Source organism: Heterodontus francisci, chromosome 5 (genome assembly GCF_036365525.1).
Source record: "Heterodontus francisci isolate sHetFra1 chromosome 5, sHetFra1.hap1, whole genome shotgun sequence".
NCBI classification, from domain to species: Eukaryota; Metazoa; Chordata; class Chondrichthyes; order Heterodontiformes; family Heterodontidae; genus Heterodontus; species Heterodontus francisci.
In genome coordinates, this window is record NC_090375.1 from 76,763,202 (window position 1) to 76,786,182 (window position 22,981).

The 22,981-nt window shown below is 44.5% G+C and overlaps 1 protein-coding gene across 4 annotated transcripts in view; it reads right to left on the minus strand.

Annotated features, from left to right (window-relative positions):
- The window catches only part of lrrcc1 (leucine rich repeat and coiled-coil centrosomal protein 1), a 222,160-nt gene that overhangs the window by 154,610 nt on the left and 44,569 nt on the right, over positions 1-22,981 (minus strand). For all 4 annotated transcript variants that reach the window (XM_068031666.1, XM_068031668.1, XM_068031667.1 and 1 more), the window contains 2 exons: positions 9,544-9,745; positions 3,906-4,054 (listed from right to left, as the gene is read on the minus strand). In XM_068031666.1, coding sequence (XP_067887767.1) covers positions 3,906-4,054; positions 9,544-9,745 — 351 coding nt within the window. The remainder of the gene's footprint in view (positions 1-3,905; positions 4,055-9,543; positions 9,746-22,981) is intronic.

Consider the following 22,981-nt stretch of genomic DNA (forward strand, 5'->3'; position numbering starts at 1 on the left):
CTTAGGAAGGATATTATTGGCATACAGGGAGTCTAACAAAGGTTCACCAGACTTGTTCCTGGGAGGGCGGGACTATCCTATGAAGACAGATTGGGGAAACTGGGCCTGTATTCTCTAGTGTTTTGAAGAATGAGAGGTGATCTCATTGAAACCTACAAAACACGTATAGGGATAGACAGGGTAGATGCAGGTAAGATGTTTCCTCTGGTTGGGGAGTCTAGAACCAGGGGACACAATTTGAAAATAAGGGGGAAGCCAATTAGGGCAGAGATGGAGAAATTTCTTTACTCAGAGGGTTGTGAATTTTTGGAATTCTCCACCTACCCCAGAGGGCTGTTGAAGGTCAGTCATTGAGTATATTTAAAGTAGAGATTGACAGATTTCTAAATACCAATGACATAAAGAGATATCGGCATAGTGTAGGAAAAAGGCATTGAAGTGGACAATCAGCTATAATTGTACTGAATGGCGGAGCAGGCTCGATGGGCTGAATGGCCTACTCCTGCTCCTATGTTCCTATGGTCAAGACCGGACGGGTCTGTCTGTTCCAGGATTGACTTACTGTTTTTATCCCGTGCATTCATGGTCAGATCCATCGAAGTCATGCCAGTGTTCTTTTCTGACAACTGCCTCCTACTGGCCAACCATCACTTACAGGACGACCAGCGGGTTGGCAGGGGGATATGGAAGCTGAACGTAAAACTGCTGACCCCAGAGAACATTGAGGAACTCAAAAGGGATTACAAAGATTGGAGAACCGTGAAACCCCTTTTTGAGTCTCCGGTGCACTGGTGGGAAGTGATCAAGGCGAACATCAAGAGGTTCTTCATCCTCAAAGGTGTTCAGAGAACAAGAGAGCGAGACAGAGAGAAATGTCCCGACTCCAGAAAAGAATGCCGTATCTACTCCTGCTGCAGTCGATGGGGGTCGAGGTCAAGGAGGATCTCCAAGAGATAAAGAGCCAGCAGGCCTCGCTCTTTGCCACGGAGGCTTCCAAGATCATCTTTCAGTCCAGAGTCTGCTCCGTTGAGGTGTACAAAGAGAGCTCTGTGATCAGCAGCCTGAAGGAAGAGGACAGCTTGGTAATGTCATCGCAGTCCAACATACTGAGGATCAGCAAATCCTTTTAAGCTGGGCTGTACAACGTGAAGCCCACAGACAGCATGGCCTCCCAGTCCTTCCTGTCATCTAACACGGAGGTCTTACATAACAGTACACGGGAGAGTCTGGACGAACCGCTAACTCTAGAAGAGCTGACAAAGGCCGTCAGGTCCTTCAAGACGAGTAAAACTCCTGGAAGCGATGGCTTACCGGTTGAGTTGCATTTGACTCTCTGGGACTGGATCAGCCCAGACCTGCTGGAAGTGAGCGAGAGTATGCTTCTGGCTAGCAGCATGTCAGAATCCATGAGAAAAGGCATCACACCCCTCATCTACAAGCGGAAGGAGGAGAGGGAGGAAATCAGAAATTGGCGACCCATCTCACTGCTTAATGTGGACTACAAAATTCTGTCCAAAGTCATCACCAATCGGGTCAAGTCTGCTCTGGAGTTGGTTATTCACCCAGATCAGACCTGTACTGTACCCAGCAATAAGATCTCAGATTGCCTCGCGCTACTCAGGGATACAATCGCCTATGTGTGGGACAGGGGGTGGAGACCTGCCTCATCAGCGTTTGACAGGATAGCGCATACCTACATGATGGACATGCTCTCCAAAATGGGGTTTGGGGAGGGAATCCGCAATTGGATCTAACTGCTCTACACAAACATCAGTAGCGCAGTCTCAATCAATGGGTGGGAATCGGAGAGCTTTCCGATCAAATCAGGAGTCAGACAGGGCTGTCCTCTCTCCCCTGTCTTGTTTGTTTGCTGCAGCGAACCTTTTTTTGAGTCCATCAGGAAGGATATGGGCATTAGCAGGGTGACCATCCCAGGCAGTGGAGGCATGCAGGTGAAAGCCTCCCTGTACATGGACGACGTCACCATCTTCTGCTTGGATCCACTGTCTGTTTGCAGGCTGATGAGCATCTGCGACCATTTCGAACTGGCCTCGGGAGCCACAGTAAATTGCGGCAAGAGTGAGGCCATGTTCTATGGGAACTGGGCCGACCAATCCTTTGTTCCCTTCCCAGTCAGGTCAGACTACCTGAAGGTACTGGGGATATGGTTTGGAGGGTTTGGGCATGCGGCAAAACCTGGAAGGAACGTACTGCCATGGTAAAACAGAAACTGGGCATGTGGGAGCAGTGTTTTTTCTCCTAAGCGGGTAAGAACCTGGCCATGAGGTGCGAGGTGCTCATGTTGTTACTGTGCATGGCGTGGGTCTGGCCCATACCCCACTCCTGTGCCGTGGCGGTCACCTGAGCCATCTTCCGCTTTATCTGGAGATCTAAAATGGACCGTGTCCGCAGGATCACGATGTTCAAACCTCTGGATAAAGGGGGAGGCTCCGGGAGGCTTTCCCAACCCGCTTCCACCTCCGCCGCCCTTTACGTAGGGCGGGGTGAAAAACAGCCTGCACACTCCAGGCCACTCAAGGCCTTTAAGTGGTCACTTAACGGCCACTTAAGGGCCTTCAACCACCTCCACGCGGCTCCATGTCTTAATCTGCAGTCGGCTGGGCTGCAGTCCCAGCAGTGGCCACTGCTCCCGGTGGTGCTGCTGGGACTAAGAGCTGCCGTCCCGCTGAATGGACGGCAGCTCAATGAGGCAGGACTTCCTACCTCAAGCGGCTGGAAGCCCCGCTTCAGAACAATTAAAACCTGGGGACCCGTAAAATATGGAACGGATCCCCAGGCGAGGCAGAAGCGAAGTCGCCACTGACTTTTCAGTTGGTGGCCAGCTCCCGTCCACCCAATGTAAAATCCCGGCCCAAGTGTCACATTGCCGCCAAACGCTCCATTCAGTTGGACCGTGCTGTACCACCTATCCTTCGTGGAAAAGCTTGTGTAGAAAAACACCTTTGACCAAAAATCCATCAGGCAGTGGTCTGCACGTAATGTCCTCAAGACCCTTCGGGAAAAGGAGATGGTGGATCCTGTCGGATGATTCCCTGAGCAGACTGTCAAAGTCATCTGGCAGAATGTCTCATCGCCAGAACATTCAAACAAGCACCAAGACGTAACTTGGCTGGTTGTGGAAAGGCCCTCCCCGTCAGACCCTTCCTGCATGCCCGGAGTCTCACCGCCTCTGCACACTGCCTTCAAGGTGGCTGTGGTGGGGAAGAGACGGTCGCCCACCTCCTTCTGCAATGTGCCTTTGCAAAGCAGGCGTGGAAAGAAATGCAGTAGTTTTTGTTGCGGTTCATCCCCAGCAGGTCTGTAACTCAGGACTCAGTGCTGTATGGGCTGTTGCCAGGGATGCACACCGAGATGAACTTCAACTGCTGCTGGAGGACCATCAACTAGGTGAAAGACACTCTTTGGTCTGCCCCTAACCTGATGGTCATCCAGTGCAAAGAGTTGTCCATGACCAAGTGCTGCAGACTGGCACATTCCAAGGTCCAGGACTATGTGCTGAGAAACGCACTAAAGCTTAGTGTAGCCACCACAAAGGCTCAATGAGGAAAGGCCACTGTGTAAGGACCACCCGCCATAGTATACCAAAGGGCTGGAACCCGTGTAAAACCCCTCAGGCCTGATGCACCAAAATGTTTTTTGTCATATAGTGCAAATGCACATTGCATTTAAATGGAATGGCAAGATTTGTGAGGCACCTCATGTTCTGTTCTGAAATGCCAAATTTGAACTGTTTTTGTAATTTTTTTTTTACAAATTTTTATAAATAAAGTATACTTCTGGAAAAAAAATCAGCACAAAGTGTTTTTGGATGCACTTAATTCATAAACTGGATGACACTGGCACTGTCAGTTTCTGAGAACAAATAGCAAATGTTATTCAGATACCTGTCTGTGGTATGTACAGCCATGTCATGATAATCCTTTTTCTCGTTAGCCTGATTTTGTAATGCTTTTGCATGGTCCATCAAGTGTTTCACAGTTTGCTCTGCCTTCCATCTCATCTCTCGTTCTTGGTCTAACTCTTGAATAAGTACCTAAAAGGAAAGTAATCACAGCTGCTGGATTTATATTGGAAAATATTAATTTAAAATGTTTGTGTTACAATAAATAAACTTGCACATTTATTGCATGTTTTACATCCATAAGATTTCCAAAAGCACCCCAGTCAATGAATTAGTTTTAGATATTGTCATGCAGGCCCCCACCTGCCAAGAATGAGAGACATTAATTTCGCCACATGAACATTGATTTTTAAACTGTTACTGGAGTAAACAAAGAACTTTAAAAAAAAAACACCAGATCCTTGACTGGAAAGACATTTGCATAGTAACAGACAGTACTTGGGAAACGACAAAGGGGCCACTCCCTGCTCCAATTTAATCCACAATGGACTTTTGATTACCAGACATTGAAGGTGGAGAGGCTAGCATTCAAGGTTAACTGCTAAGATGGCCGAATACACAAACAGACGTGGTTAGACCAGTTTAGTCACATGACTAACCGGCTGTTTGCTCCTGGACTGAAAATACCTCTCTCCTGTTTGCTCATCTCTTTCTCACCAGCTTTGGAATCCATTGAAGACACAGGAACCCCAAGAGAGAAAAGTCTCAATGAGTGAACAAGGTTCAAGAAGAATACTGGGCCCCAACGAAAAGCAAGAATTACCTACAAGCAAGAACTACCTACAAAAGGACCACAGTGAGCTCTTAGCACAGTAACAAGAAACTCTTCTGATATTGCCTCAAACCCCTCTATTTTATCTTCTGCCCTTTTCTGTCTCTATTTGCATGTGCGTATCGCGTATGCATGCTAGCGTGGGGCGCGGCGTGTATCTGTAGGCATTAACCGAATTAAAGTTTTAATAAATTTCACTTTTCTTCTTTAAACTTAAGAAAGCCTGTTTATGCTCATTTCTTTTCCTTATATGGAAAGAGGTGAACAAGGATTCACCAAGGGGGAGCTCAAAATACAGTGTGTTTAAAATTAAACCCTGTTCCAGTAAGACCAGGTGAAGGCTAAAGGAGACCCCTAGACACCTTTTTCACCTGGCCGTAACAGTAGACACAAGTTGCCGCCAACTCGCACACAGCAGGACCCCAGAGACAGCAAAATAGACAAATGATCAGTTGATCTGTTTTGGTGATGGTTAGTCTTAGCTAATATCTCATGGGCACTCTGTTCTTTTTAAAATTATAACATCAGATCTGTGGGATCTGTGAGAAAGGGCTTCGATATAATACACCACCTGAAGGTCACTAATAAAAACAAAGCAGCAAGGCCACATACTACGCTACAGCTCAGATTATGTGCTCCTAGAGTGTGGCTTGAACCTTCAACTTTCTAAGTCAGAGAGGAAAGTCTTACTACTAAGCCAAACTGAACCAAATAATTGTAAAATTACAGAAATGCAACTGGATTACATTTAAATTTGTTCCAGAGGTCACAGCATGAGCAAAAGGCACAGCAATTTTCATTTGAATAATTTCAATCTTTCTAAAAGCACTTTTTATTTGCCTGTTTTATAAATAAAGCATGTAATATAACTATAATTTGAAAATGACCTATTGGATTATTGAGATAGAGACATGTAAAACTTTCTGCATTTGCATACATCTACAGCTGTCAGTCAACTATCTGTGCCTGGAACCATAAGCTCCAGTCTAATAGGAACAAAGTACTAGAACATAGAACATAACAGCGCAGTACAGGCCCTTCAGCCCTCGATGTTGCGCCGACCTGTGAAACCATCTGACCTACACTATTCCATTTTCATCCATATGTCTATCCAATGACCACTTAAATGCCCTTAAAGTTGGCGAGTCTACTACTGTTGCAGGCAGGGCGTTCCACGCCCCTACTACTCTCTGTGTAAAAAAACTACCTCTGACATCTGTCCTATATCTATCACCCCTCAACTTAAAGCTATGTCCCCTCGTGTTTGCCATCACCATCCGAGGAAAAAGGCTCTCACTATCCACCCTGTCCAACCCTCTGATTATCTTATATGTCTCTATTAAGTCACCTCTCCTCCTCCTTCTCTCCAACGAAAACAACCTCAAGTCCCTCAGCCTTTCCTCGTAAGACCTTCCCTCCATACCAGGCAACATCCTAGTAAATCTCCTCTGCACCTTTTCCAAAGCTTCCACATCCTTCCTATAATGCAGTGACCAGAACTGCACGCAATACTCAAGGTGCGGCCGCACCAGAGTTCTGTACAGCTGCAGCATGACCTCGTGGCTCCGAAACTCGATCCCCCTACTAATAAAAGCTAACACACCATATGCCTTCTTAACAGCTCTATTAACCTGGGTGGCAACTTTCAGGGATTTATGTACCTGGACACCAAGATCTCTCTGCTCATCTACACTACCAAGAATCTTCCCATTAGCCCAGTATTCTGCAATCCTGTTACTCCTTCCGAAGTGAATCACCTCACACTTTTCCGCATTAAACTCCATTTGCCATCTCTCAGCCCAGCTCTGCAGCCTATCTATGTCCCTCTGTACCCTACAACATCCTTCGGCACTATCCACAACTCCACCGACCTTTGTGTCATCCGCAAATTTACTAACCCGCCCTTCTACACCCTCTTCCAAGTCATTTATAAAAATGACAAACAGCAGTGGCCCCAAAACAGATCCTTGCGGTACACCACTAGAAACTATACTCCAGGATGAACATTTACCATCAACCACCACCCTCTGTCTTCTTTCAGCTAGCCAATTTCTGATCCAAAGCACTAATTCACCTTCAATCCCATACTTCTGTATTTTCTGCAATAGCCTACCGTGGGGAACTTTATCAAACGCCTTACTGAAATCCATATAGACCACATCCATGGCTTTACCCTCATCCACCTGTTTGGTCACCTTGTCAAAAAACTCAATAAGGTTTGTGAGGCACGACCTACCCTTCACAAAACCGTGCTGACTATCTCTAATGAACTTATTCTTTTCAAGATGATTATAAATCCTATCTCTTATAACCTTTTCCAACATTTTACCCACAACCGAAGTAAGGCTCACAGGTCTATAATTACCAGGCCTGTGTCTACTCCCCTTCTTGAACAAGGGGACAACATTTGCTATCCTCCAGTCTTCCGGCACTATTCCTGTCGACAATGACGACATAAAAATCAAGGACAAAGGCTCTGCAATCTCCTCCCTGGCTTCCCAGAGAATCCTAGGATAAATCCCATCTGGCCCAGGGGACTTATCTATTTTCACACTTTCCAAAATTGCAAACACCTCCTCCTTGTGAACCTCAATCCCATCTAGCCTAGTAGTCTGTATCTCAGTATTCTCCTCGACAACATTTTCTTCCTCCACTGTAAATACTGACGAAAAATATTCATTTAACACTTCCCCTATCTCCTCTGATTCCACACACAACTTCCCACTACTATCCTTGATTGGCCCTAACCTATCTCTAGTCATTCTTTTATTCCTGATATACCTATAGAAAGCCTTAGGGTTTTCTTTGATCCTATCCGCCAATGACTTCTCGTGTCCTCTCCTTGCTCTTCTTATCTCTCCCTTTAGATCCTTCCTGGCTAGCTTGTAACTCTCAAGCGCCCTAACTGAGCCTTCACGTCTCATCCTAACATAAGCCTTCTTCTTCCTCTTGACAAGCTCTTCAACTTCTTTAGTAAACCACGGCTCCCTCGTTCGACAACTTCCTCCCTGCCTGACAGGTACATACTTATCAAGGACACGCAGTAGCTGCTCCTTGAATAAGCTCCACATTTCGATTGTGCCCATCCCCTGCAGTTTCCTTCCCCATCCTACGCATCCTAAATCTTGCCTAATCGCATCATAATTTCCTTTCCCCCAGCTATAATTCTTGCCCTGCTGTATATGCCTGTCCCTGCCCATCGCTAAGGTAAACCTAACCGAATTGTGATCACTATCACCAAAGTGCTCACCAACTTCTAAATCTAACACCTGGCATCTAACATCTAACTACTCTGTTACGACCAGGTGAGAAAGGGGTCTAGGGGTCCCTCTCAGCCTTCACCTGGTTTTACCGTAACAGGGTTTAATTTTAAACACTGGTCAGCTATTCTGTGACCTTGTCCTATTTACACCTTCTCCTTTGTTATCTCTTGCCCCACCCCCACTTTACTTGCTTATAACCTTTGACATTTCTAATATTTGCTAGTTCTGAAGAAGGGTCACTGACCTGAAACGTTAACTCTGCTTCTCTCTCCACAGATGCTGCCAGACCTGCTGAGTATTTCCAGCATTTCCTGTTTTTATTTCAGATTTCCAGCATCCGCAGTATTTTGCTTTTATTTTAATTTTAAACACACTCTGTTTTTAGCTCCCCATTGGTGAATCCTTATTCACCGCTTTCCCATTATAAGGCAAATAAACCAGCACAAACAGGTTTTCTTAGGTTTAATGAAAAGATGGTTGAAATTTATTAAACTTGAACTCTAATTTGGTTGACGCCTACGAATACACAATGCATCCACGCTAGCATGCATACGCGATACACACATGCAAATAGAGACAGAAAAGAGCAGAAGAAAAATAAAGTGGAAAGGGTTGAGGCAATATCTGAAGAGTTGTTGTTACGCTTCTTCGAGCTCACTGTAGAGTCCTTGATTGTAGGTAGATCTTTCTTTTCATTGGAGCCCAATATTCTTCTTAAACCTTGTTCGCTGTAGCAGACTTTTCTCTCATGGGTTTCATGTGTCTTCAGAGACTTGTAAGAAAGAAATGGGAGTAGACAGGAGAGATCTTCTCAGTCCAGGAGCGAACAGTCTTTTTCAGTGCAAAAACAGTGTGCTAGTTCAAAAAAACCCTGGACCAGCCAATTAGTCATGTGATCAGCTGGTTTAACCAGTCCTGGCTTTTGTGGATTGTATCATCTTAGCAGTCTCTGGAATGCTCTTCCTTACACCTTCACTGTCCAGTGATCAAAATCCATTGTAGGTTTCAATGTGTCAGGGAATGGTCCTTTTGTCTCCACAAGTGCTTATGCGAATGTTTTTCAGCTAAGTGTCTGGCAGTCCTTGTAACAGGCCTTCTCTTCTTCCCAGCAAGTTTAAAATCAATGTTCATATGACAAAATTAATATGCCTCATTCTTGGCAGGTGGGGGCCTGCATGACAACTCCCATATCTATATAATTTAGGAGAAAAACTCATTTCCTATCTAATAAGAGATACTTTTGTTTTATTGGTATGTTTTTTTACACCCTTCAGTTTCATTATCTGAGGCCTTCGCTTGGCATCTTGAGATGCTCCTGTAGCATGTTAAGCGAATGATTTGAACACATCTCAGATCTCCTCCAGTCATTTCAATTGAAAGAAACATAACTAAATCGGTGCTTCAGCCTAACCTGCAGGCCAATCCAGCAGAGCCTAAACTGGGAGATTTTTGCATCAGTAAATGCTGCTGTGTAATGAGCAGAAACCTTTTTTCCACAACAATCTATCTACCCAAGATTAGGTGTTCTCAAACAATTGGTAGCCATTATTGAATCAATTTAAAAAACAGAACAAATTTATTATTACCCTATATGTGGACTCCTCAGTTATACTTGTTTTCTTGCTGTCTTGTGATTTGTGTGGAGTTTTTTGTATTGACGACATATTCCTGGGTGTGCATTCCACTGTTTGAAACTCAGCAGATTCTACAGGTGAACTGCTAGAGAGTTCTTCACGTCTGGGTTGGTTGTTAGAGGACAGTAATTTTCGCATGCAGGGCTGTTTGTCCCTGAGAGAAAAGCAATCATTTATGTTACACTTTCATAACATTTTACAGCAAAGGAGGACATTCAGCACATCACATCACATCTGCAATGGCTCTCTAAAAGAACTGTGCATTTCGTCCCATTCACCCACCTTTTCCCAATACCTTTTTTACATTTTCAGTTTACACCCTCTGTGCAAAAACATTTCTCCTAATCCCTCCCTTTCATTCAGGTGATCTTATAATTATGCCCCCAAGTTTACCAATTTCTTTTCATTATTAATCTAACACTTCTTTTCAAATAAAATTGAAGATACAAAATCCACCTTGAAATGTATGAAAATGAACCCCAACTAAACATTGATGCCAACTTTAAACAACTCATTAGCGTCTAAAAATTGTGGCCTGTTCATTAGCTGTAAGAATAGGCTATGCATTAAGGCAATTCACTCCTAATAGGTAGAAGATATAGTTTCAGTTATTTGACCTACTCAGAACAGAAAAGAATCATATTAAATACCCACAACTGAAGTCAATGCTGCAAAAACAAGCTGCTCTGTTTTACAGTAGTTTGCTTTCCACTCTTCTTCTCCATTAAGAGATCCATCAAATGTTTTCCATTAAGGGCTATGGGGAAAAGAAACCTAAATTTGTATCAAAGCAGTACAACAGCATTTAAGGGAATGGGAAAATTTCCTTCTTTGGCTGTGAAAAAGGCCTACAATGAAAACTGCTGTTGTGAGAAGAATCTTGAGCAAGATACAGCTTAATTACTCGAACAATAATAACTTGCATTTCTATGTCTTTGACACAGAAACCACCTTAAGGTGTTTATAGCAGAAGTACAGACAGTGAGGATTAGAGAAGCGTTAGGGGAGATGATGAAAGCATAGTCATGAAGATATGTTTTAAGGAAGCTTTTGAAAGCAAGGGAAGTAGCAAGGCAGAGCGATTTAGGGGTGAAGTTTCAAAGGGCACGCCGAGACAGTTAAAGGTGGTACAGGATGGTCAAGGGAGAAAACAATGCACAAGAGACCAAAGTCTGAGGATCAAAGAGCATGGGATGGGGATAAGGTTGCCGAGATAGTACAGAGCAAGGCTATGGAGTGATTTGTAAATAAGGATGTAGATTTTGAATATGAGCATTGTGGGACAGGAAGCCAATAAAAGTGTGACACGATGCAGCAAAGTTTCGGATCAATTGGAATTTCTATATGGTGAAGTTCAGGAGGATATTGACAAAATTAAGTTAGGCAGTAACAAAAGTGTGGATATTGTGTTTCAGCACAAGTGGGGTTTACACAAATGCAGTGGCAGAAGCAAGCAGTTTGGCACCAGAACTTCTGTGTAACTCAGCCAAATTTATTATAGTATACCATTTTTCACTACAGATACTGACATCTGCTGTGTATTTTTGCTTTTATTTAACCTTGTAGGATGACTTTGATTAGCATGTGTCATCAAAATTGAATGAGAGGCAAGTAGATAAGAACTGAGGGGTGCCCTTTGGACTAATTAGCCCATTGTCACAAATGTATGAATTTACTCAGTTTCATAAAGGATGTTGGCTCCTACTTTTAATTTTGAATTTACACAGTTGTTAATGTGACCATCTGAAAATTTACATACCAAGTGTACTCTAGCAGGCACTAACGGCACCATACAAGGTAACAGTAACTCTACAGTAACAGTACTCTAACAGCACTGTTGGTGTACTTACACCCCAAGGATTTCAGCAGTTCAAGAAGGCAGCTCACCACCATCTTCTCAAGGGCAATCAGGGATGGGCACTAAATGCTGGTCTAGCCAGTGACGCCTATATCCCATGAACGGATTAAAGTTATATTCCTGTTGATTGTATCATATGAATCCTGTAACTGAATTGTGTTCAAAGTGCCCAGACAGAAATGTGATTCACTCACATTTGCTCTGTTGAGCTTCAAATTTGCACATACATATATTTGAATTATTGTGAATTTTAACTTCAAGTTTTGATAATTACCCAACTGCAAAATAACCATTTGGCTGAAGGGGAGGCGGTAGCATAGTGGGAATCTCACTAGACAAGCAACCCAGAGCCCCAGGCTAATGCTCTGGGGAATTCAATTAATAAATCTGGAAATAAAAGCTAGTATAGTGGTGACCATGGAACCATTTTCGATTGTTGTAATAAGGAAGGAAATCTGCCGTCCTTACCTGGGCTGGCCTATATGTGACTCCAGGCCCACAGCAATGTGCTTGATTCTTAAATTCCCTCTGAAATGGCCTCGCAAGCCACTCAGTTGTATCTAACCACTACAAAGGAATGAAACCGGACAGACTACCTGGCATCGACTTAAGTACTGGAAACGACAACAGCAAACCCAGCCCTGTCGGTCCTGCAAAGTCCTCCTTTGTAACATCTGGGGGCTTGTGCCAATGTTGGGAGAGCTAGTCAAGCAACAGCCTGACATAGTCGTACTCATGGAATCATATCTTGCAGACTATGTCCCAGACACCACCATCACCTGGGTATATCCTATCCCACCGGCAAGACAGACCCACCGGAGGTGGCGGCACAGTGGTATACAGTCGGAAGGGAGTTACCCTGGGAGTCCTCAACATTGACTTCGGACCCCATGAAGTCTCATGGCATCAGGCCAAACATGGGCAAGGAAACCCCCTGCTGATTACTACCTACCATCACCCCTCAGCTGATGAATCAGTTCTTTTCCATGTTGAACACCAATTGGAAGAAGCACAGAGGGTGGCAAGGATACAAAATGTGGGGTACTTCAATGTCCATCACTGAGTGGTTCGATAGCATCACTACTGACCAAGCTGGTCAAATCCGAAAGGACATAGCTGTTAGACTGGATCTGCGGCAGGTGGTGAGGGAACCAACAAGAGGGAAAAACATACTTGACCAATCTACCTGCCGCAGATGCATCTGTCCATGACAGTCTTGGTGGGAGTGACCACCGCACAGTCCTTGTGGAGATGAAGTCCCATCTTCACATTCAGGGTACCCATAATCGTGTTGTGTGGCACTACCACCGTGCTAAATGGGATAGATTTCAACCAGATCTAGCAACTTAAAATTGGGCATCTATGAGGCACTGTGGGCCATCAGCAACAGCAGAATTGTATTCAACCACAATCTGTAACCTCATGGCCCGGCATATCCTCCACTTTACCATTACCATCAAGCCGGGGAACCAACTCTGCTTCAATGAAGAGTGCAAGAAGGCATGCCAGGCATACCTAAAAATGCGGTATCAGCCTGGTGAGGCTACAAATCAGGACTACCTGCATGCCAAACAGCGGAAGAAGCAATTGACAGGGCTAAGCTATTCCACAACAAATGGATCAGATCTAAGCTCTACAGTCCAGTCACATCCAATCGTGAATGGTGGTGGACAATTATACAACTGACAGGAAAAGGAGGCTCCACAAATATCCCCATCCGCAACGATGGGGGAGCTAAGCACATCAGGCAAAAGACAAGGCTAAAACATTTGCATCTATCTTCAGCCAGAAGTGCCGAGTGGATGATCCTTCTTGGCTTCCTCCTGAGGTCCACAGCATCACAAATGCCAGTCTTCAGCCAATCTGATTCACTTCACATGATATCAAGAAACAGCTGAAGGCACTGGATACTGCAAAAGGCTATGGACCCTGACAACATTCCGGCAATCTTACTGAAGACTTGTGCTCCAGAACCAGCCGCGGCCCTAGCCAAGCTGTTCCAGTACAGCAACAACACTGGCATCTACCCGGTCATGTGGAAAATTGCCCAGGTATGTCCTGTGCACAAAAAGCAGGGCAAATCCAAACCGGCCAATTACCGCCCTATTAGTCTACTCCCGATCATCAGCAAAGTGATGGAAGGGGTCATTGACAGTGCTATCAAGGGCAACTTGCTCAGCAATAACCTGCCCACTGATGCTCAGTTTGGGTTCTGCCAGGGCCACTTGGCTCCTGACCTCATTACAGCCTTGGTCCAAATATGGACAAAAGAGTTGAACTCGAGGCGGTGAGAGTGACCGCCCTTGACATCAAGGCAGCATTTGACCGAATATGGCATCAAGGAGCCCTAGCAAAACTGGAGTCAATGGGAATCAGAGGGAAAACTCTCTGCTGGTTGGGGTCATACCTAGCACAAAGGAAGATTGTTGTGGTTGTTGGAGGTCAATCATCTCAGTCCCAAGACATCACTGCAGGAGTTCCTCAGGGTAGTGTCCTAAATCAAAACCATCTTCAGCTGCTTCATCAATGATCTTCCCTCCATCATAAGGTCAGAAGTGGTATGTTCACTGACGACTGCACAATGTTCAGCACCATTTGTGACATCTCAGATACTGAAGCAGCCTGTGCTCAGATGCAGCAAGACCTGGACAACATCCAGGCTTGGGCTGGTAAGTGGCAAGTAACATTCACGCCACACAAGTGCCAGACAATGATCATCTCCAACAAGAGAAAATCTAACCATCTCCCCTTGATGTTCAATGGCATTACAATCGCTGACTCCCCCACTATCAACATCCGAGGGGTCACCATTAACCAGAAACTGAACTGGACTTGCCATATAAATGCTGTGGCTACAACAGCAAGTCAGAGGCTAGGAATTATGTGGCAAGTAACACACCATTTGTCTCCTCGATGCCTGTCCACAATCTACAAGGCACAAGTCAGGAGTGTGATGGAATACTCTCCACTTGCCTGGATGGGTGCAGCTCCAACAACACTCAAGAAGCTCAACACCATCCAGGACAAAGCACCCGCTTGATTGGCACCCCATCCATCACCTTAACCATTCACTCGCTCCAGCACAGACGCACAGTGGCAGCAGTGTGTACCATCGACAAGATGCACTGCAGCAACTCACTAAGGCTCTTTTAACCCCACCTTCCAAACCCACGAACTCTACCACCTAGAAGGACAAGGGCAGTAAATGCAATGGAATACCACCGCCTACAAGTTCCCCTCCAAGACGCACACCATCCTGATTTGGATCTATATCGCTGTTCCTTCAAGGTCGCTTGGTCAAAATCCTGGAACTCCCTCCCTAACAGCACTGTGGGTGTACCTACACCCCAAGGACTACAGCGGTTGAAGAAGGCAGCTCACCAGCACCTTTTGAAGGGCAATTATGTATGTGTAATAAATACTGGCTGAGCCAGCGACATTCACATCCCATGAATGAATAAAAAAAATAAAAAATTTAATTTAATTTAATTGAATTTTTTTTTCCAGAGGTCCTCTTTTTATTTTTTTTTTAATTTATTTTTTTTTTTTAAATAAAAAAAAACAGGGCCTCTGAAAAATACAAGAAGGCTTCCAAGTCACTGGTCAATTTTTGAAGTTAATCAATGACAGAAGCGTGCAATGGAGAGGAAAAAAAGAAAACAACTTGCTCTGCGAATTGTGAATAATTCTGTTTGACAAACTTACTGAAACATTGGAATGAATTCAGAGGCTTACTATTTATACATGTCGTTCATTTTTATAAAAGGTAATTGACCCATTATGAACTGTTCAACAAACATTTCATATTTGTTTCTAATGTTTTGCTGACTGGTTTGTTTCTGAAGTGAGTTTGATATCATAGGAAAAGACTGTGTTTATTCCAATATGAAGATTACTGAAAATAGGGGAACAGTTAACATTCCAGATCATGAAACTGTCCAGGAATTAGTTTTCAAATAGAACAGCTTTTTTATTGTAGGAAACAATAACATAAACTCCTGCGAAATAAAAATCAAATATGATGCTTTTTTTTTACAGCTTGAAGCTCCTAAGGGGACACATTATAACTCCTGTCGCTGAAGTAACTAACAAGAAAAGATTCTTTTGTACTTTATCCTGGGCAAAACCTATAAAGATGCCTGGGGTAACAAAAATACTCTTCAGTTTATGGAGAATTGGGGCCCAGCTAAGGGAGAAATCAAAAATCTAATTTGAGGATGGAAAGGGTCAAAAAATATAATACAGGCAACAAGCTTTTTCTAATACCTTGTCTAGGACATCAATTTATGTAGCAGAGGAGCCTCACCAGACATGGCAGCGATACAGTATTCAAGTTTTGGAGAGACTACATCTTTATACAGAATTGTTGTGGAGAAAATAAACAGTTGGCAGAACGTTGAGCAAATTTGAAGTTTGACTTGACAATTGAGAAGATAGGGAGATAAATAATACTAACAGATAAAGAACTCAGGATAAAGTAAAAGGTAACAGGCGCTGGTTTTACAACACTTTTGAGAATTAAAAACAAATTAGGTATTTTGTTCCATCAAAGGGAATTGAGATCAAGATCGAACAATTCAGCCACTGTGTTGTGAGAGAAATGGAAATTAATGAATGTGGAGTGAAAATAGCAGCAAAGCAATGAATAGGATTGGCTGAAAAGTGGACGTGGTCACTGAAATGAAACAAAAACAGATCCTTGGTAACACCAGAGGTAATAGGGAAAATGGACCAAAGGGTGACCTATCAAATATAATACAGCAATGTAGAAGGAAACTGGATAGCTAGGAAGATAACTTTGATGGCAGAATATAGCCTGACTTTGCGGCCTTGCCGCTTGTCTCTTATTTTTGCTGCATAAATTGGGCAACTGGTAGCAGAAAACGAAGAGCTCTTTCTGCTGGATCTCAGCCCATTTTGTGGTGTAGTGATGCTTTCAGGGAGCGGGACCAGTGCTCTTCCTAAACTGACAGCTGGGTTATTTAAATATGTATTTAGGGGCATGTTCCTCCTGCAAACCACTTCCCATACAGGACATCAAGTCTAAAGGCATGCCCATTTCAAAAATGAGCACCCAAAATTATTGAGGACAGGCTGTGGTGCTACAGCCAAGGGGGAAATTACTTCAATTCTTAATTTTCTAGGTTATTCTTTGCTTGCTTTAATTCATTTTTGTTATTCTAAACCTCTCATGAGTCTTTGTCCCAACTGTTTAAAATACAAAATTCCCAGCACTATTATCGTACCAATGGGTTTCCCAATGGATTCCCCTCCTGCATCCCCACCCACGTCATCTGATGTTTTTGTAATAGGAGGAGCATGAATTAACTAAGATTGCATGGGAAATGCTTTGTGTCCATCTAACAGCTCCAACTCAAGTGCAGCTGCAGGCAGAGGTGATCATACCTCACCTTAGCATACAACTAGTCCATGCAATGGCTTCTGTTACAAGAGGAAGCTGGAACAACAGACCAGATAACACAGCTTTATGCTTGAATGCTTAACTTGGCATATGTTTGAAATAGCTAAGGTGTTAGCATAATTCCATAGTGATTACTTTGTCTAGACGGCTGAATTTTTGATACTCAGTGTACATCTATCACATGAATGTTTTCATTTAAAAAAAAGAAAAAAATATTTCTGACTTAAATAAAATGCAACATTATCAGCTTTAGTACATTTCCAAAATGAAAATCAATCAAAATGCAATAAAACCACACCAGAAGAAAATTACTTTCTGCCTATTTCATATATAGTCAAGATAAGCTTTTAATAAGTTTATAAGTTTGCATTTTAATAACTTGTATAATTAGCAATCAGCATAAAACGTAATGAACAGATCTTAACTGCAAGGACTGAAGATGAAAGAGCTTGTCTAGCAGCTCACATTCAGCCTCTAAATATTTCTGATGGGATTCATACAATACACAGCAAATAGATTTGCTGAAACTGCATAAATTTGGAAATGGAACTGCATATTAATCTTCTGATACAAACCTGCTTCAAAAACAGCACTGTACTGCATTAGCCAATCCATTAACTGAAATCTTGATGGATTGACTTCTGGTTAATAAATAGGATTTACAGCCTCAGCCAGGCATCAATCAAAATGTAATTAAAAACTTTTTTAAAACATTGTTACTGTTTCATTTACAATGCAAAACATCTTTTTTTTCTAGAAAGAATGCAAAGTTTTAATCAGTTTTAATCTACCACTAAAATCTCAGCAACCGTATTGCTAAAAAATGAATAAATACAGTAATCAGATCTCTTGATCAGGTATTATTATACCGATGGGCTTCCATGCAACAAAGCACTAAAAGCTGAAGCCACATAAATAGTCAATTTCATTAACTTCCAAATATATCTTATATTATTTATACACATATTTATTTGCAGAATGGTCTTAGTTACAAAAGCATCCCAGCAAATAAATGTTAAACTTTCATTCATAAATGAGATGAGCAAAACTAGGAGCCGGATTTTAATTGGAAGCCGCAGGTCCTGACATCAGGACCGAATTCGGGTGCTGCTTCTGTTGGGGCCATGCTTTCAAGCAGCAGCTGGTCAATTAAGTTGAATGAGGTGCATAGGCCATCCAATATAGTGGATGGTGGCACGGGTGGAAGCAGAGATGCTGGTGTCAACTGCTGCCACGATAGCTGCTGGCGCCATATTTAGAGGGCTGCCAGCCCTGCATTCAATGATTCATTCTCAGGTAACAGGATTTCTTCAGGGGAGAAGGTTGCAGAACGATGGCAGAAGGAAGTGCACGGGTGGCCTATGCTTTGGTGATGCCCCTCTCCAGGTTTTCCTACAGATTGCCAGGGAAAGGCGGGAGATACACTTCCCTAGGGATGGGAGGAGGAGAGCCCGGCACCTGACCAAGTAAGCTTAACTGCAGAAAGCGAAGGAGGTCCGCAGCTGTGGGATCACACCAAGGACCTGGATTCAATGCCTCAAGCGGCTCAATTACTTCATCCAGGCAGTGAAAGTGAGTACCTTATAAAGCCTTCAGCTCTTGGGCGTTGCATTTGTTGGAGGAGGATGGTGCGTTGGATCGACGGGGTGCCCACCTAGACGTGGGCAGAGGGTCAAAGCATACAGACAAGATGCCTGAGGCATGACTAAATGGCGCTGAAAAACCCTCACAAAGTCCCTGGAAAGGGGTGGCTTGCAGGAGGCATCTATGTGCCCCCAAAAGCAATAGCATATATCTTGGGCTTGCCCCTACTGGGAGAACAACAACATTAATCTTTGTGTCTGCAGGAGAAGATATCACACAATCACAGAGAGCGTGCCAAGACTGGCGGTGGACTGTCAAATCTCCATGTCCTGAACCCGATGGAGGAGATGGTGAATTGCAAATGGAAAGACAGGGGCACCTTCCCAAGACAGTGAGTAAGGTCACCATGGGGCACAAGGGTGCATCAGCAACGATGGAGCTTTGCTGCTTAGGAGGCATCTGGAGCCTACAGGGGTCTCCAACATAGGGGTGATTGCTATGTCAGGAGGGGAGGCCCTTGAACATTCAATGTCCCTGTTCTCTCATGCAGGTCACGTAGAACATTCAGAAAAAGAGATTCCGAGACTGTGGGAGAGCCTACGACCTCTGAGGAAGAGGACGGAGCCTCAGAGAGTGCATCATCACTTCAGATCCCCGCACACTCTACCAGCGCTGATGGTCAGTCAGTGGGTATGCACTCATGGTTAGAATCAGTCACAAAAGCTGCTGGACTTAGCATGGAAGCACCCAAGCAACTTACAGAGGCTGTGACAGCCCTGGCCTCTGACAGAAGGAGGACTGTGGGCAACCAGGCCCATGCTGAGACCCAGGCTCACGATGTGCCTTTCATGTAGCTAGCATCATGCAAAATGCTGCAGCTGCAGAGAGAGGTCAGGCAATGCATGGCAGAAATGCCAGAGGCTTTGCGTGCTCAAGTGCAGATGATGGAGGAGTCCATCCAGGCCTTGAGTGCTGCACAATCTCTGACTGGTGCCTGAGTGGCATCCTCCAGTAAGAGATTGGCAGCTCTAATAGAGAGCCACATCCAGCAGAACACTCAGTGCCAGCAGGAGATTTGTGTAGACCTGTACACCCTCATGTTGACTATGAGCACAAGGCTGCAATGCCAAGGTAAGAGGGGGACGGAGGACCTGAAGTCACCACCAGGTCCTCTATCCTATCAGGTCATCAGGGAAACAGAAGTCTGCCTTGCAAGGGAGGAGGAGCAGCTGCCCTCTGCAGCTGGGAGCTCCTCTCAGCGTGCTCCTGGCACGGGAAGCAGTTACTCTGCCAGTGGCGCCAGATCCTTCTTCATCCTTGACCAGAGAGAGTAGTACTGCTTCTGTACAGAAGGCCATCAGCATGCCTAGGACCTCCAGGACCAAGACATCCAGAGGATGACCGCCAAGGTCATTCCTAGCCAAGGGGCAACAAGGTCAGCAGCCTGCCTCCACTTAAGCTGACAGCACAGAGTATCGTTTAGTAGTGCAGACAAAAGTAGAAGAGGACCTAGAAGCACAGAGGATTCACAGGTGAATGTGTAATATAACAAACTGACTCCTGAAAATGCTCTGGCACCCAGGACTGACTTAAAATGTAGACAGCGTGGCGACTTCCCGGGAAGTGTACACAGACTTGTAGGATCCGTTTACAGTAGTCGCAAACCAATTGTACACTGAGGGAGTGGCAGTCCTTCCTATTGATGAAGGCCCTCAGCATGCCCTTGGGGCTCAGCTCGTCCTGCATCACAGCACATAGATCAGTGACAGCCTCCCCTGGAGAGACAGTCTCTTCATTGGCACTGCCGCTTGGACATCTATAGGTAGTTCAGCCTTGACTGGTAGACCCTCTCTGGAAGGTAGCTTCTTCTCAACAGAGAACAAAGAACAAAGAAAATTACAGCACAGGAACAGGCCCTTCGGCCCTCCAAGCCTGCGCCGATCCAGATCCTCTATCTAAACATGTCGCCTATTTTCTAAGGGTCTGTATCTCTTTTCTTCCTGCCCATTCATGTATCTGTCTAGATACATCTTAAAAGACGCCATCGTGCCCGCATCTACCACCTCCGCTGGCAACGTGTTCTAGGCACCCACCACCCTCTGCGTAAAGAACTTTCCACGCATATCCCCCCTAAACTTTTCTCCTTTCACTTTGAACTCGTGTCCTCTAGTAATTGAATCCCCCACTCTGGGGAAAAAGCCTCTTGCTATCCACCCTGTCTATATCTCTCATGATTTTGTACACCTCAATCAGGTCCCCCCTCAACCTCCGTCTTTCTAATGAAAATAATCCTAATCTACTCAACCTCTCTTCATAGCTAGCGCCCTCCATACCAGGCAACATCCTGGTGAACCTCCTCTGCACCCTCTCCAAAGCATCCAGAACTGCACGCAGTATTCCAAATGTGGCCGAACCAAAGTCCTATACAACTGTAACATGACCTGCCAACTCTTGTACTCAATACCCCGTCCGATGAAGGAAAGCATGCCGTATGCCTTCTTGACCACTCTATTGACCTGCGTTGCCACCTTCAGGGAACAGTGGACCTGAACACCCAAATCTCTCTGGACATCAATTTTCCCCAGGACTTTTCCATTTACTGTATAGTTCACTCTTGAATTGGATCTTCCAAAATGCATCACCTCGCATTTGCCCTGATTGAACTCCATCTGCCATTTCTCTGCCCAACTCTCCAATCTATCTATATTCTGCTGTATTCTCTGACAGTCCCCTTCACTATCTGCTACTCCACCAATCTTAGTGTCGTCTGCAAACTTGCTAATCAGTCCACCTATACTTTCCTCCAAATCATTAATGTATATCACAAACAACAGTGGTCCCAGCACGGATCCCTGTGGAACACCACTGGTCACACGTCTCCATTTAGAGAAACTCCCTTCCACTGCTACTCTCTGTCTCCTGTTGCCCAGCCAGTTCTTTATCCATCTAGCTAGTACACCTTGGACCCCATGCGCCTTCACTTGCTCCATCAGCCTGCCATGGGGAACCTTATCAAACGCCTTACTGAAGTCCATGTATATGACATCGACAGCCCTTCCCTCATCAATCAACTTTGTCACTTCCTCAAAGAATTCTATTAAGTTGGTAAGACATGACCTTCCCTGCACAAAACCATGTTGCCTATCACTGATAAGCCCATTTTCTTCCAAATGGGAATAGATCCTATCCCTCAGTATCTTCTCCAGCAGCTTCCCTACCACTGACGTCAGGCTAACCGGTCTATAATTACCTGGATTATCCCTGCTACCCTTCTTAAACAAGGGGACAACATTAGCAATTCTCCAGTCCTCCGGGACCTCACCCGTGTTTAAGGATGCTGCAAAGATATCTGTTAAGGCCCCAGCTATTTCCTCTCTCCCTTCCCTCAGTAACCTGGGATAGATCCCATCCGGACCTGGGGACTTGTCCACCTTAATGCCCTTTAGAATACCCAACACTTCCTCCCTCCTTATGCCGACTTGACCTAGAGTAATCAAACATCTGTTCCTAACCTCAACATCCGTCATGTCCCTCTCCTCGGTGAATACCGATGCAAAGTACTCGTTTAGAATCTCACCCATTTTCTCTGACTCCAAGCATAACATTCCTCCTTTGTCCTTTAGTGGGCCAATCCTTTCTCTAGTTACCCTCTTTCTCCTTATATATGAATAAAAGGCTTTGGGATTTTCTTTAACCCTGTTTGCTAAAGATATTTCATGACCCCTTTTAGCCCTCTTAATTCCTCGTATCAGATTGGTCCTACATTCCCGATATTCTTTCAAAGCTTCGTCTTTCATCAGCCGCCTAGACCTTATGTATGCTTCCTTTTTCCTCTTAGCTAGTCTCACAATTTCACCTGTCATCCATGGTTTCCTAATCTTGCCATTTCTATCCCTCATTTTCACAGGAACATGTCTCTCCTGCACGCTAATCAACCTCTCTTTAAAAACCTCCCACATATCAAAAGTGGATTTACCTTCAAACAGCTGCTCCCAATCTACATTCCCCAGCTCCTGCCGAATTTTGTTATAGTTGGCCTTCCCCCAATTTAGCACTCTTCCTTTCGGACCACTCTCGTCTTTGTCCATGAGTATTTTAAAGCTTACGGAATTGTGATCACTATTCCCAAAGTAGTCCCCTACTGAAACTTCAAACACCTGGCCGGGCTCATTCCCCAACACCAGGTCCAGTATGGCCCCTTCCCGAGTTGGACTATTTACATACTGCTCTAGAAAACCCTCCTGGATGCTCCTTACAAATTCTGCTCCATCTAGACCTCTAACACTAAGTGAATCCCAGTCAATGTTGGGAAAATTAAAATCTCCTATCACCACCACCCTGTTGCTCCTACATCTTTCCATAATCTGTTTACATATTTGTACCTCTATCTCACGCTCGCTGCTGGGAGGCCTGTAGTACAGCCCCAACATTGTTACCACACCCTTCCTATTTCTGAGTTCTGTCCATATTGCCTCACTGCTCGAGTCCTCCATAGTGCCCTCCTTCAGCACAGCTGTGATATCCTC